This window comes from Oryctolagus cuniculus, chromosome 9, assembly GCF_051225735.1.
Source record: "Oryctolagus cuniculus isolate XC-2025 breed Fujian yellow rabbit chromosome 9, ASM5122573v1, whole genome shotgun sequence".
Lineage (NCBI taxonomy): Eukaryota > Metazoa > Chordata > Mammalia > Lagomorpha > Leporidae > Oryctolagus > Oryctolagus cuniculus.
The window spans coordinates 113,418,636-113,432,097 of record NC_142875.1 but is presented as its reverse complement, the minus strand read 5'-3'; the positions used below and the strand labels follow the sequence as shown (position 1 = coordinate 113,432,097).

At 40.6% G+C, this 13,462-nt stretch overlaps 1 protein-coding gene across 2 annotated transcripts in view; it reads right to left on the bottom strand.

The window, feature by feature from the left end:
• The window catches only part of PTPRO (protein tyrosine phosphatase receptor type O), a 274,380-nt gene extending 268,788 nt beyond the window's left edge, over positions 1-5,592 (bottom strand). Inside the window, exon 1 of one of the 2 annotated variants that reach the window (XM_008259342.5) lies at positions 5,333-5,592. In XM_008259342.5, the coding sequence (XP_008257564.1) occupies positions 5,333-5,407 (75 nt within the window). In that variant the 5' untranslated portion in view covers positions 5,408-5,592. 2 annotated transcript variants of the gene reach the window in all.
• Between the last annotated feature and the right edge of the window lie 7,870 nt (positions 5,593-13,462).

Below are 13,462 nucleotides of genomic sequence, written 5' to 3'. Positions count from 1 at the left end.
AAAATGTAGAAGAAGAAGGAGCTGGCCTTTAAGCAACTAGAATGCTTAAGGAAAAAAGAAATCTTTCACTGGAGAATTTGATTCTGAAAGAGTTGAGGATGATTTTTTGACATAAGGATAAGAAATATTTCTACTGATAAAAATAAATTGAAAGAACTATGAATGGAACGGGAGGTGCTCTGGAGATCTAGTACAGCTTGAGAAAAGGAAACAGCATCAGGGATAACAAATGATTACTGATTTCAGGAGAAATGTGTAAGCAGGTATTCACTCTTCTTCTTAACAGCTGATGGAAACCATATGGAACCTGAGAGAGTCCACAACAGCAGGAGAGAAAAGGACAGGAGTCTGTGCTGTCTTCAGTCCCATCCCACTCCATTCACTCTTGCTGACTCTACTTGTTCCACATTAACCTCGTTTTCATTTCTTAATCAATGACATTAGTGCACAAAGAAGTTTCTCACATGTTTATTTCAGCAGATGAGCTGTTATCAAATGGTCTCTGAGACCAGTGAAGAAGAATTCTTTAACTCACTGAGTTATGATCCTGGATTAAACACTACCATGGATATAGCCAAAATGGGGTGTAAAAAAGGCTTCAGCTCTTAAGGATAATGTCTGTCAAATAATTAAAGGGATTTCTATTACTTTTAATGTAGAAACTTTGGTCAGTTCTCGTTCATAGCAACCATAGGAGAGTGGTGATGTGGAAGAGAAAGCAGAAATACCACCTGTGTGTCTAGTTTTTGCCTGAAGTTTAAGCTCATATATACAGGCAAGGGAACTGTTTCCCCTACTATGTCAATTGCTACTTTTTAATTGATGGCATTAAATAGCAGATGAGGCAACTGGTGAAAAAATTAGCAACTGAGAGTACTGCATTTTGAGTGAAAATGACATGTTGGTGTTTTGACTTATGTTTTAACCAGACCTTTTAATTTTTTAATTTTTATTATAATTTTTATTAACATGTAATACTTGTCCATTTTATGGGGCACAGTGCAATTTTTCAACATGTGTAAACAGCATAAATGGATCAAATCAGGCAATTAGCACTTCATTTCCTTATCTTTTCATTATGTTTGGAGCCTGCCAGCTCCTCTCTTCCAATAATATCTTAATATGAGAGTGACTGGCAAAATTTTATTATGTTTTGTGAGTGCACTGTAATTACGATTATTTAATCAAGTGATAATTTTCTCATGTTTTCCTTAAAGATGTGCTCACAAGTTAATATTTCAATATTTCATAATTCTCAGAAACTATATGATGCTGAAAATTTGAATCATATTTATCAAGTGTCTGCAATATACCTAACACTAAATACCAGGCATAGTGGTAGACAATAAAAATACAACAGGCATTCTTTTAAAAAACTTTGCAGCATATTCAGAGTAATTAGATGGAAGCATTGGTGCTTTACAGTGAAGCTCATCATCGCATTGGGCTACGCTTCTGAAAATCAGCACAGTCACTCTGTACCTGAAGGCATTAAATTAGGGAGAAAAAGATGAATATGTTTCAGGGGTCATCGCTGTTAAGTCTTCTATTGTACTAAACTGCTATCAATCACAGTGTTTATACAGGTGCACCAACTGTATCAAACACCAAAGTCCATTTCAAAAATCATCAAGACTCAAATTAGAGTCATGTTTACAAAACTCAGGAGTCAATCTGACTATAAGTTTAAATGGTCTCAATTTGGACGCTTAGACATTAGAAACAGGGCTTCATTTTAAAATGAAGTATAACTCATATTATTTTTAATCACCTAAGTATATATGTGTGCATTTTCTTATTGCCAAAGTGAGACAGGGGAATAGCTCTTTCATACAACCGCAGTTTTTCATATAACAAGGAGGAAAAGCAAACATATGCTCACAGTGGGGAGGATTATCACTCAATCACCTGTGGAAACACAGCCCCGCGAGCCTCTCCAACTTGTGAAAAGGGCTCTCTAAAAGGTTGGCAATGTCATTTATCAAAGGAATCAACTGACAGAGGAGTTAAGGGCAGCAAACTTCATTGTGTAGGATGGTCTAGGCTCCTCCAGAAAAATGAAAAGAATACAGTTCATCTGTCAAAACTGCATTATATATGTATGAAACCTCAATAAAGAAACTGAAACTCCTAGGAGACAGAAATAGAGATACAGATGGGGATCCACAGAGAAGTACAATAGTCTGTAGAAAGTGGATATTTCTCATGAATAAGAGTAATATGGCTATGGCATAACATTCATGCTTTATACAACTAAATATAAGCCTCTTTTGAAAAATATACAGTTACCTTCATATTTATTGTGCTTTGATGATATCTGAGATAAAGGCAGAAATGGAAGGAAGGTGAAAAAAGGTTAAGAAAAGAAGGGTACACACCAAATCTGTGTGTTTAGGGGAACATTCCAGTTGACTACTAATGACAATATTTCAGGAAAGGAAGACTTCAAATTGCTGTGTCACCTCCTAAAATTTGCATTTTAATTGACAAAAGCTCTGATATCAAGTGAACTAATACAGAAGGCCATTTTAAGGGAGAGGTTAGTACAAAGTGGAAAAAGATGCTCTGTTTTCACTGGAAATTTTGGGACAATGCCCAAGAAGGAGTCACGTCAGATAAACACTTGAAATAATAGATAGAAGATTTTGAGATTAGCAGGCTCCCATTCAATACCAGAGTCATATTTTTGTTTCTGCTTTCTAAATACACCAATATTGGTATTAGATTTACATTTTCATAACAAACTATGTGTTTATACAACATCACTTATGCAGATATTATCACAATGTACAATAGATTATTTAGACACTCTGACATGTTTGATTAAATGTGTTCATCACTAAACCAGGAGTGCACAAACATTTCCATGACCAGTTGCATTTAATGAAATTTGCTATAGCCATTCATACAGACTCAAACTTTTCCCATTTCCCACCATTTGTATCCAGTTACTTGTTCATGAGTTGTGTAAAATGTAAAACTATAAATCCTGCCTCATAGTTAAATTTCTCTGACTTATAATCCTTAGAGATTTTCACTTTTATATGGAGGATACTCACAGAGGACAACAAAAATGTATTGGCCATAGGGAAAACTAAGTTTTTTGGGGGGGAAGAGAAAGGGATTATTTAATCCTGACTCATCACACATGGAGTTTTTTAGATTTTTATCATTGAGATCCTGTTGGAAATTTGGTATTTAATAATTGAATTTTGTTTTTAGATTCCTGTAACTGCCTGCATAGTCATATATATTTTCCTGGCACTTAATTAGGACCTTAAATTCAAAGGCATTTTCAAATTATAATAGATTATACCATGTGCCCAATGCACCATATAATATCCTATCACCTAAATGTAAGACATCAGACCACTGTCCCAACACACTACTTTGAACATCTCTTGTCAACTGCAACAAAATAGGATTAAATGAAATAACATGTGAAATCCCTGGAAAGCTGGCCCATAGTAGAGTCATATACACACACATGAGATTATATAGTTACAGATACAGATATAGAAATAGATATATAGATATATTCTCTTCCTTCTTCTTGCATATTTTTATTCAGGTGATACAAATATTGCATTTACATAAAATGAAAATTAATGATTTTCCTTACAAAATTGCTTTAAGTGGCAAGCTTTGTCAATGTAAATACTAAGTGATGCAATTACCATAATTGTCATTTACAGACAAATGTTCAGGAATATACCTAGTGCGTGAAACAGGGTGAACTATTATTGCCACTACACCACCACTAACTACATTTTCTCAACCCTATAGTGAATTTTGAGTCAACATTATGCCACATTTTAATTACAGAAAACTACTTCCATGATCAAACTAATCATTCTCTCACTTTTGGAATTCGCATCCGTTATGAAGAATTCAAGTCAAAGCCTAAAGTTGTGTCAGTGGTTAGGTTCAAGGCAGATGTCATATATGTAAGTACTAGATACGCAGTAGAATATGCAGTGAATTCATTTCACACTTAGGTCCATAAGAAGCATTGCATAGATACATTCAGCTGTGACAAAATTTGAAAACCAGAGCAAGAATAGTGGAGAACTCAATAGGCCTAACACATTGTGGTGTGCAGTAAAAACAACTCCCTGCAGTGAAAATACATGGCTAAGCTCATTACTTAACAGATTTTAAAATAAAACAACCATTAAAATCTTAAGAAAATGTAAAGGATACTAAGTCAAATTTAGAACTTTACTTATGAACTCTGTTCCTGTTTCTCCCTGATATTATTTCTTTCCATTTTCTATTAAGATAAATGAAAATGTGGATTACTTAAAATTAATGCTGTTCTTAAGCCACTGGTGCTGTTCCACTGTATCCTTGGTCAAACATTCATCATGGATGCTACGTAAGCAAGAGGTGATTCTTTGCTAAGGAAACGTTTGCACCCGTAGCGTTTCACCCATTCTAGTGTAGGTATCAATGTGGTGCTGAAAGGATAGCTCCCCGTCACCTGTCGACGTTCCCCGGTTTTATTTGCGGAGAAGAGAAAAGATGGACTGAGGAGACCTAAAGTAGATCCACTGAGGACCCAAGGGATAGAGGATCACTTCAAAACTCCACGCCACCTTGCAAAACATCTAGCTAAAAGTCTTCAAGAAACTCATGGCCGCCAAACTAGGAATTTCAAAAAGCAAATGTCATTTGTCTCAAAGTAAAACCCCAAGGAAGCGCATTCCAAAGAAGATGGGGAAAAGTGAATTCTATATTTCTCCACCACTACAGTTATAGGTAGCATCCTCTGTAAATATAGTGAAGAAAGTCCAGAGACTTTTTAAAAGGAATTCTCAGGGTGGAGATGAGACTTGCGGAGAGGAGTCCACTCCAGGCTCCACCTGACACTCCAACTCGTTACAGAAAATCCTGCCCTCCACCCACCCCCGCGGTCCGACAGTGGCTGGGGGCTCAGCGCCCGAGTGTGAATCCAGCGTTAGGTAAATTAAGACAAAGCAGCAGCACACTTCGGTGGGGGAGGGCGGGAGGTTAACTGGCAGCGGTGGGTCGCAGTAGGGGACACAAGGGAAAGTGACCTCATTTTGCTAGAAAAAGCTCTACCCACCAAGCCCACCTTTGATGAGGGTTTCAGCTTAGGCGAAAAAAGCCAGAGGGAGCAAACTTCCCTTGTTCTTCTACCCAACCCTTCCCTCCAGATCCCTGGAACCCTCACACCGAGGGACAACAAAGCGCGCGCCCAGCTGCGCGGCCATCGCGCCCCGGGCGCGTCGCTCCCGCACGGCAGAGTCTGGGCGCCCGAGCGCGGCTGAGACCGGACACGAGGCTGGGGGTTGGGGCGCTCCCCTACCTTGAGCAGCACAAAGAGCCAGAGCAGAGGCAGCAGGCGGCGGCGGCCGCGCGCCCTGGTGGGCAGGTGCCCCATCGCAGAGCGAACGGGAACCCGGGAGTGGGGCACCGCGGGGCTGGCGGGCTTCCCAGGCGGCCGCTCACAAAGGCGAACTGGGGCTGCAGCCTCAGACGGTGGGCGCCGAAGCTGCTCCCGGCGGTCGCATGCTGCCTTTTCAGTCCCCCTGCGCCGTCTCCCTGTCCTCCTCCGCGCCCGGGGTCCTCCAGCAACGCGCGGGGCGCCGCTGCGCTTTAATGGCTAAGCTTGGAGAGAGGGTGGGGATTGGAGTGGGCGAGGCTCTGCCGCCGCCGCCACCGCGGCTGCCGGAGGAGGCGCGGGGTCCGCGCGCAGGAGAGGCGGGGGCTCTGCGTGCCTCGCGCCGCGGCCCGCCGGCTGCAGGGATGCTTCCCCGCGGGGCCGGGGGCTTGGGGAGTGCCGGCTGCCTGGCGAGCCTCCCACAAGGGTCTGCCCGCCGCCCTGGAAGGCTGGGCAGCCCCCTCCAGGCTTCGCCTCAGCCCTTCCCACAGGCTCTGGGCTCCGGAGTTGAGCGGGTGGCCTTGACTCCTCTGGAGTATCCTGGGGTCCAGATTTCAGTTCCCTACCGATTTTCCTGTGTCTACTCTCAGCTGTAGTTATTATAAAGGACCGGTGACGTTGGGATGACTATGACTGTTGAGATGGAGTGTGCGGTGTGTGTGTGTGTGTGTGTGTGTGTGTGTGTGTGAATGCACGTGCATGAGTGTGTGAGTGTGTGGGAGCATGAGAGTGAGAGTATATGAGCATACGTGAGTGTGAGAATGTGTGTGTGAACATGTGTATGAGTATCTGAGTGTGAATGCGTTTGTGTGAATGCCAATGTGCGTGTGTGCGTGTGTGTGTGTGTGTGATGGGGAGTGTTTCCCCCACTGCCCTCCTCTCTTCCACCCCATCCATTCTCTTCATCCTGTTTAAACACTCACTTTCTACGTCCCATAGTCAGCTAGAAAGAAACAGCACAATTATGTATGTTTTCTATTTGAAATTAGGAGTTCTCCTATGTTGCAAAGACTATCTTTGATACGAGTTTGTCAGATTACCTGAAAAGGAATATAGAACCGGAAAACCACGTTTGACATATATTTGTAAGATATACATTTTTAACAATTCTGAATTATCTGTGAATAATTAACCTGAGACTTTGTAGAGCCACAGCAATGAGTTCCAAGCTGTGTGTCTCCAGTATACTTATCTGTCCCTTTTGTTGAATGTGTGTGTGTGTGTTTTTTTTTTCAAAGATAAGTCTGTCAAAATAAACTATGGGTACACTGTTCAGGTATAAATCATTTCTTATTACCATGTAAATTATCCTTGCTGTGTCCTGCTGGTAATGGAACTTCTGATTTATCCTTGAGACATGCGTGGGCACCAGAAGACAGGAAAGGTCACCTTGGTCATGAATGCAGGCATTCAGGCACCAGTTTGTCCCAGTCTCACAGACTCAGGGCTGGATCGAATGTTTAGCATTTAAGACACCTACCTCTCATAAAAGAGTATCTGGGTTCAATTCCCAGCTCTGGCTCCTGGCTCCAGCTTCCTGTTAATGTAGACCCAAGGGGAGAAGCAGTGATGGCTCAAGTAATTGGATTCCTGTCACCCATCCGGGAGAGTTGGATTGAGTTCCTGCCAGCCGTTGGGGGCATTTAGGGAGTGAATCAGTGGATGCCAGTGGAAGGGAGTGTGCTGTCTCAGTCTCTCTCACTGCCTTTCAAATAAATGAATTTTAAAAGCATTTTTTTATTAAAAAAAAAAACATGGCTTTGTTTACTCAGCCTTTTGCTAGATGAGCAATGACCAAACACTAATCATCTGAGAAAGCTTTAGATTGAGTATGTGTACTAAATATTCATATTTATAAAATAGAAAATGATAGTCTGAATTTATATGAGAGTATTATCTTTGGTGTCATCGCTTAGCAACTTCTTCTCTTTGCATTTTCTTTCTCCTTGCACACGCTTCAGTGCCCTCTGTCCACCCTTTATTGGTCTGTTTCTTCTCTTTGCCTTGGAAAATATTAGCTGCTTCTCCTTCCTTCTGGGACAAATTCATGGAATACCTGGAAACTGTAACCTTGGAAGTGCATGTGTAGACACTTGAGTTTGATATATTTTCCTTTGGTTTTGAAATTTCTAAAAATAGTATTTTATTCCAGCACACCTCCAAAAGTGGCTAAAATGATCTAATATATAGAACTAAAGATATGTTGAGGCTAGCAGCAAAGTCACCCTCACAGGATGCCACAATTCCTCTTATGAATAGTGATTAGTTTTAAAGGATGTATGCCTGTGTTGTGAATTATGGATCTGAAAGTTCATGGAATATGAAGTTTAAAAGATTAGTTTTGCAGGCAGGTGTTTGGTGTAGTAATTAAGATGCCACCTGGGACATGTCCATCCCGCATCAGAGTCCCTGGGTTTGAGTCCCAGTTCCCTCTCAATTTCAGCTTCTTGATAATGTGCATTCTTGGAGGTAGCAGATGATTGTTCAAATAGTTGGACCTCTTGCTTTCACGTGGGAGACACAGAACAAGTTCTCTTCTCATTGCTTCAACCTGGCCCAGCCCAGCTGTTTCAGGCATATGGTAAATGAACTAATAAATGGGAATTGACTCTCTCTCTCTCTCTGTCTCTCTCTTCCTATCTGTCTGGCTTTCAAAATAAATAAATAATCACAAAAAAGATGTTTGCTTTTGTGCAAAAAGTTTGAAATTCATGCATAGTTTTTGATAGTACACATTTTTCATGACCTTTTTGATGATTCTTCATCTGAGGATATTCATGTATGTATCTGTAGATGTGTGCATATATGTATGTATGTGCATGGATGAAGGCTTGCCTGATGTATGTAGGAAATTAAGAAACTAATTCAGGCCATATTTCAATCTTGTAAATGCAAAATAAACCTTCACAATGATACATATCTTATGATAATCATATTTTGCTACGTGTTTTCACCTACATTACAATTTGCTTAGCTCTCACTTTGGGAGAACAGTACCCATAAAGATTAACCAATAAAGCATTTGTAATTAGCATTACTAATATTTGATTCGTAAATTGTGATTACATGCCCTCAAGACTGAAGGTATTATTTCATAATCACAGAAAATTTCCTCTCCAGAGAGTATTTTGCATAGCTATTGCTGGATAAAATAGGTTCATTTTTTTGCACTTAAGACATTAACAGTCTTGTGAATTTCCTTAGAAGGAGCTCCCTTGAAGAATATGAATACTGTGTCACTAGTAGTGAGAGTTCTCAATTTGTGCACTGTGTTGTATGTTTCCTTGAGCTATTGATTGGTTTTCCAATGCAGTACTTACAAAGTATGTCTTATGCTATTTTCAGGACTCCAAATCAACAAAAATGGCCAAAGGCAACATATAGTGTGAATAATAATTTGTTTCACCAATTGTGTCCACATGTTTGTTCTATTCTTTTTCACAGCCACACTGTTAGGTAGAGAAATCTGAGATCATTATCACCAACTACTTCCCCTCAGTGTTACTTTTCCTGGAGAAAAGATAAACACACACAAAACAGAATCTCTTACACGCCAGAGACAGACATTTAAAAATGAGTTCCCATAAATCAAAATGAAGCTCTCTAACTTTCTTTGAAAACAGTAATTTGGTGATCGCTGATCAAGAAACTGTGAGGTCTTTTTAAGAATTTGTAAGAGACCTAGTTTTTATCAGGAAATGCGATCATTTCCTAAATATGTAAAAATGTATCAGCGCTATGGGGTTCACATCTATCTCCTCTTAGAAAAGGGAGCAAGAGCAGCCACAGAGAAGTAGCTGGAATCCCTAGGAGAGGTTTAATGAGGAGTCAAATGGAACTCCTACAGTGCCCTTGCCAATGAAGCATAATTCTATGCCCTAGGGACCAACTCTAATGTAGTTCAGTGTGTTTAGTCCTAGATTCTACCGCTGGAACAGCCTATAAGATTGTCAGCAGTTTCACCATTAGACAGTGGTATATGTGGGGGCTTTCAGTGACAAATGATTTCCTTTATATGGAATGCAGAAAACTATCTCAAGCCATTGATCTCTAGACTGTATTGTGCTTGAGAAGCGCAGTAATAGCCATTTGGTTTGTCACCATTTTGTCCATCATATTACCACTTTTATAGCATAAGAGCTGTAGAATATGTGTAATATGTACTTAAGGCAACACTAGGCAGCATTTTCATTTTCAGTTTATTTGAGTATTTGTTTTACCTTTTTTCTTTTGATGAATATTAATTTCTTTTTTTCCTAAAGATTTATTTATTTATTTGAAAGTCAGAGAGAGAGAGAGAGAGAGAGAGAGAAGTCTTCCATCTGATAGTTCACTCCCCAATTGGCCGCAATGGGTAGAGCTGCGCTGATCTGAAACCAGGAGCCAGGGCCTTCTACCAGGTCTCCCACGTCGGTGCAGGAGCCCAGGACTTGGGCCATCTTCTACTACTTTTCCAGGCCATAGCAGAGAGCTGGATCAGAAGTAGAGCAGCCAGGTGCCCATATGGGATGCCATCGCTTCAGGCCAGGGCGTTAACCCACTGCACTACAGAAACGGCCCTGTGTAATGTGTTCTTTTTAAAAAATCTTATTTTATTTTATTTTATTTTTATTTTTTTGACAGGCAGAGTGGACAGTGAGAGAGAGAGAGACAGAGAGAAAGGTCTTTCTTCCCTTGCCGTTGGTTCACCCTCCAATGGCCGCTGAGGCCGGCGCGCTGCTGCCGGCACACCGCGCTGATCTGAAGGCAGGAGCCAGGTGCCCCTCCTGGTCTCCCATGGGGTGCAGGGCCCAAGGACCTGGGCCATCCTCCACTGCACTCCCGGGCCACAGCAGAAAGCTGGCCTGGAAGAGGGGCAACCGGGACAGAATCTGGTGTGCCAGCGCCGCAGGCAGAGGATTAGCCTATTGAGCCATGGCAACGGCCATGCGTATTGTGTTCTTAAGGCAACACCAGGCAGCATTTTGATTTTCAGTTTACTTGAATATTTGTTTTACCTTTTTTCTCCTGATGAATATTGGTTTCTAACCTAAAAGACATGTTGACAATTCATAAATTCTTTGTCTTTCAAAATGAGAGTAATTGACAGCCCTCAGGTGAATAGCATACTAACTGCCAAGACTTATTATTCTTGCCAAACACAAAAAAGCAACGTCATTTTTTGCTTCCGTGCGGAGACTTTTACCCCATTACTTCTTTTATCCCCTTAAATAATTTCTATTAAAATATCTTTTTAAACTTTACTCCTACATGGTTTTAAGGCAAATCAAATAAGAATGTTACATTACAACATACATTTCATAACACAAAATCATCTACTTACAGGAATAAGAAACATATATAGAAAATGTGGGCATTTACTAATCAGTGGACACACATTACAGGATATAAATAAACAATCCTAAATTAGGAAGCCAGAAGATAATTTTTTGATATTTTACCTTCTTCAGTCATGTTCTAGAACACTTATTTGTTGCAAACATTTCCTTTAATTCCCCTAAAACTTTAATAAAAGACATAAAACATCTTTCAAGCTATGTAATTTTATCCCAGATTTTTCTTATATGTGATGCCCTGGCTAATGAGCTACTAAAATATTTTTTCTGAGTATCCCTAGCATTGCTATCATCTATTTACTTAACTTTTCTTCAGAACAAGTTTTCTTGATCAATTATAACTTAAAGTATTTACATCCTGCATGGGAAGATTCACTTTAACTTGGCAAAAAAAGAACAGAATCTGAACACAATTTAAAGTATGGCATACTGTTTGCTAATGGAAATGATATCTCTGATTCTTCCTGTCTTTCCTCCTTTACTTCCCTTCAGATTAAAGCTATGGTGCAGCATTTATAGTCTCATCTATGTCACTAAAATAGTATCTACATATGAGTCACTTAAAAAGTGGCTATAAATATATAATTATGGACAACTTAGTGATGTTGATGATTTCAGATGCTGTATAAAAACTGTTACAACATTAATTCCATGCTTTGAAAATGCACTACTTTAACTAAGGATTCTACTGATAGGTATAATAGTATTGCACTGATATTTATACTTCAAATCAATTGCACAAATTTTCATGCTAAGTTTTAAAAGCTAATGGTATTCTCAAGTCTAATTGTGAGGAAGGAATGAAGATGGTAATAGTCTGAAGAGAGGTAGGGGATGCCACTGATAAATTGGAGTTAATTTCTTTGCAGAAGAATCTACAAGAAAATAATTTTGAGAGAAGCATGAATGTTTGGTAAAAACTTCAAGTGCCCAAGGGAAGCCTGAAGCATTGCCCTCATAAAAGGACAAAGAAAAGACAAAACAGTGGAGTCACTCGTTTCTCATTATGTCTGTATAATGTGAATATCTGAAAAGGAGCAAGTTGGGAAAAGAAATCAAATGTAGAGATTCTACCAGTTTTGTTTGATAATTTGATAATGTGGGAAAATTACAAGGGTAAGCATTTAACATATGTTTAGAGGATGATTTGAGTGAAATCCAGTCAGAGATCAATATATGTCAAGTCTATGGCCATTCTCTGTTGATTCACTGTCTCATGCTACAATGACTATTTCCAACCTTTTATACTCATCTTAATATTGATGAGTCCAAGCTCCTTCCGTTAGACCCCTGCAGAGCTTTGTGCTTGTCTCTGCTTTAGAGGAACTAAAGGCCATCAGGTGACACTTCTTTATCTTCCCTGAAAGCAAACATAATCCAGTTATATCTCTGACTGTTGTATCCCCTTGTGTTTCTTGAAAACAAGGAGCTCCTCCGCTCCTACTCAGCAGCCATGTATCTTAGTCCATTTTCTGTTGCTGTAATAAAATATATAAGGTTGGGGGTCGGCGCTGTGGCGTAGTGGGTAAAGCCGCTGCCTGCAGTACTGGCATCCCATATGGGCGCCAGCTTGAGCCCCGGCTGCTCCACTTGCGATCCAGCTCTCTGCTATGGCCTGGGAAAGCAGTGGAAGATGGCCCAAGTGCCTGGACCCATGCACCCATGTGGGAGACCTGGAAGAAGCCCTTGGCTTTTGGCTTCAGATCAGCGCAGCTCTGGCCATTGCGGCCATCTGGGGAGCGAGCCAGCAGATGGAAGACCTCTCTCTCTTTCTCTCTGCCTCTCCTTTTCTCTCTGTGTAACTCTGACTTTCAAATAAATAAATAAATCTCTTAAAAATAAAATACATAAAGCTGGGTAATTAAAAAGAAAGCACAAATTTGTTTTTGCATCTATCTATTTTGTAATTCTTTTACCTGGAAATCTTTTATTTAAGGTACACAAAGTTCATGAATTTCATATATCCAAATTTAAGAACACAGCTCAAACTTTGACTCACAGTTCTGAAGGCCCAAGAGCAATGGCATTGTCATCCACTCAGCTTCTGGTGCAAGCCTCATTGTACTCCTTGTATGGCAGAAACGTGGAAAGGAAAGTGAACACATGTGAAGAGAGTAGATGTGTGAGAGAGATCAAGGGGAGATGCCAGATTAGCTTTATAACAACCTGCTCTCACAAGAACCAATTCATTCCCATGAGACCTAACCCACTCTCTTGAGAAAGGCATAAATTCCTTCATGAAGGTGGAGCCCCTCTGACTCAGCACCTAGGAGAGACCCCACCACTTTCAAGACTGTTTCATTGTCAGTTAAGCTTGAACTTGAGTTTTGGTCTGGACAAACCCCGTCCAAACTATAATACCATGTCAGATTAGTTCCACCGGTCGTTTTCCTGAGCTCATTCCTTCCTTTATTTTTCTCCACTTCTTCCTTTTAATGGCTCTGATTCCTTGGGTTTTTAGCCATGCTTTTATCCTCATAAATATTAAGAGCAGGGCCAGCATTGTGGCACCCTAGGTTAATCCTCTGCCTGCAGTGCTGGCATCTCATAAGAGCGCCTGCTCTAGTCCAGGTTGCTCCTCTTCCAATCCAGCTCTCTGCTATGGCCTGGGAAAGCAGAGGAAGATGGCCCAAGTGCTTAGGCCCCAGCATTCGTGTGGGAGACCTGGAGGTGGCTCCTGGCTCCTGGCTTCGGATCAGTTCAGCTCAGCCATTTGGGG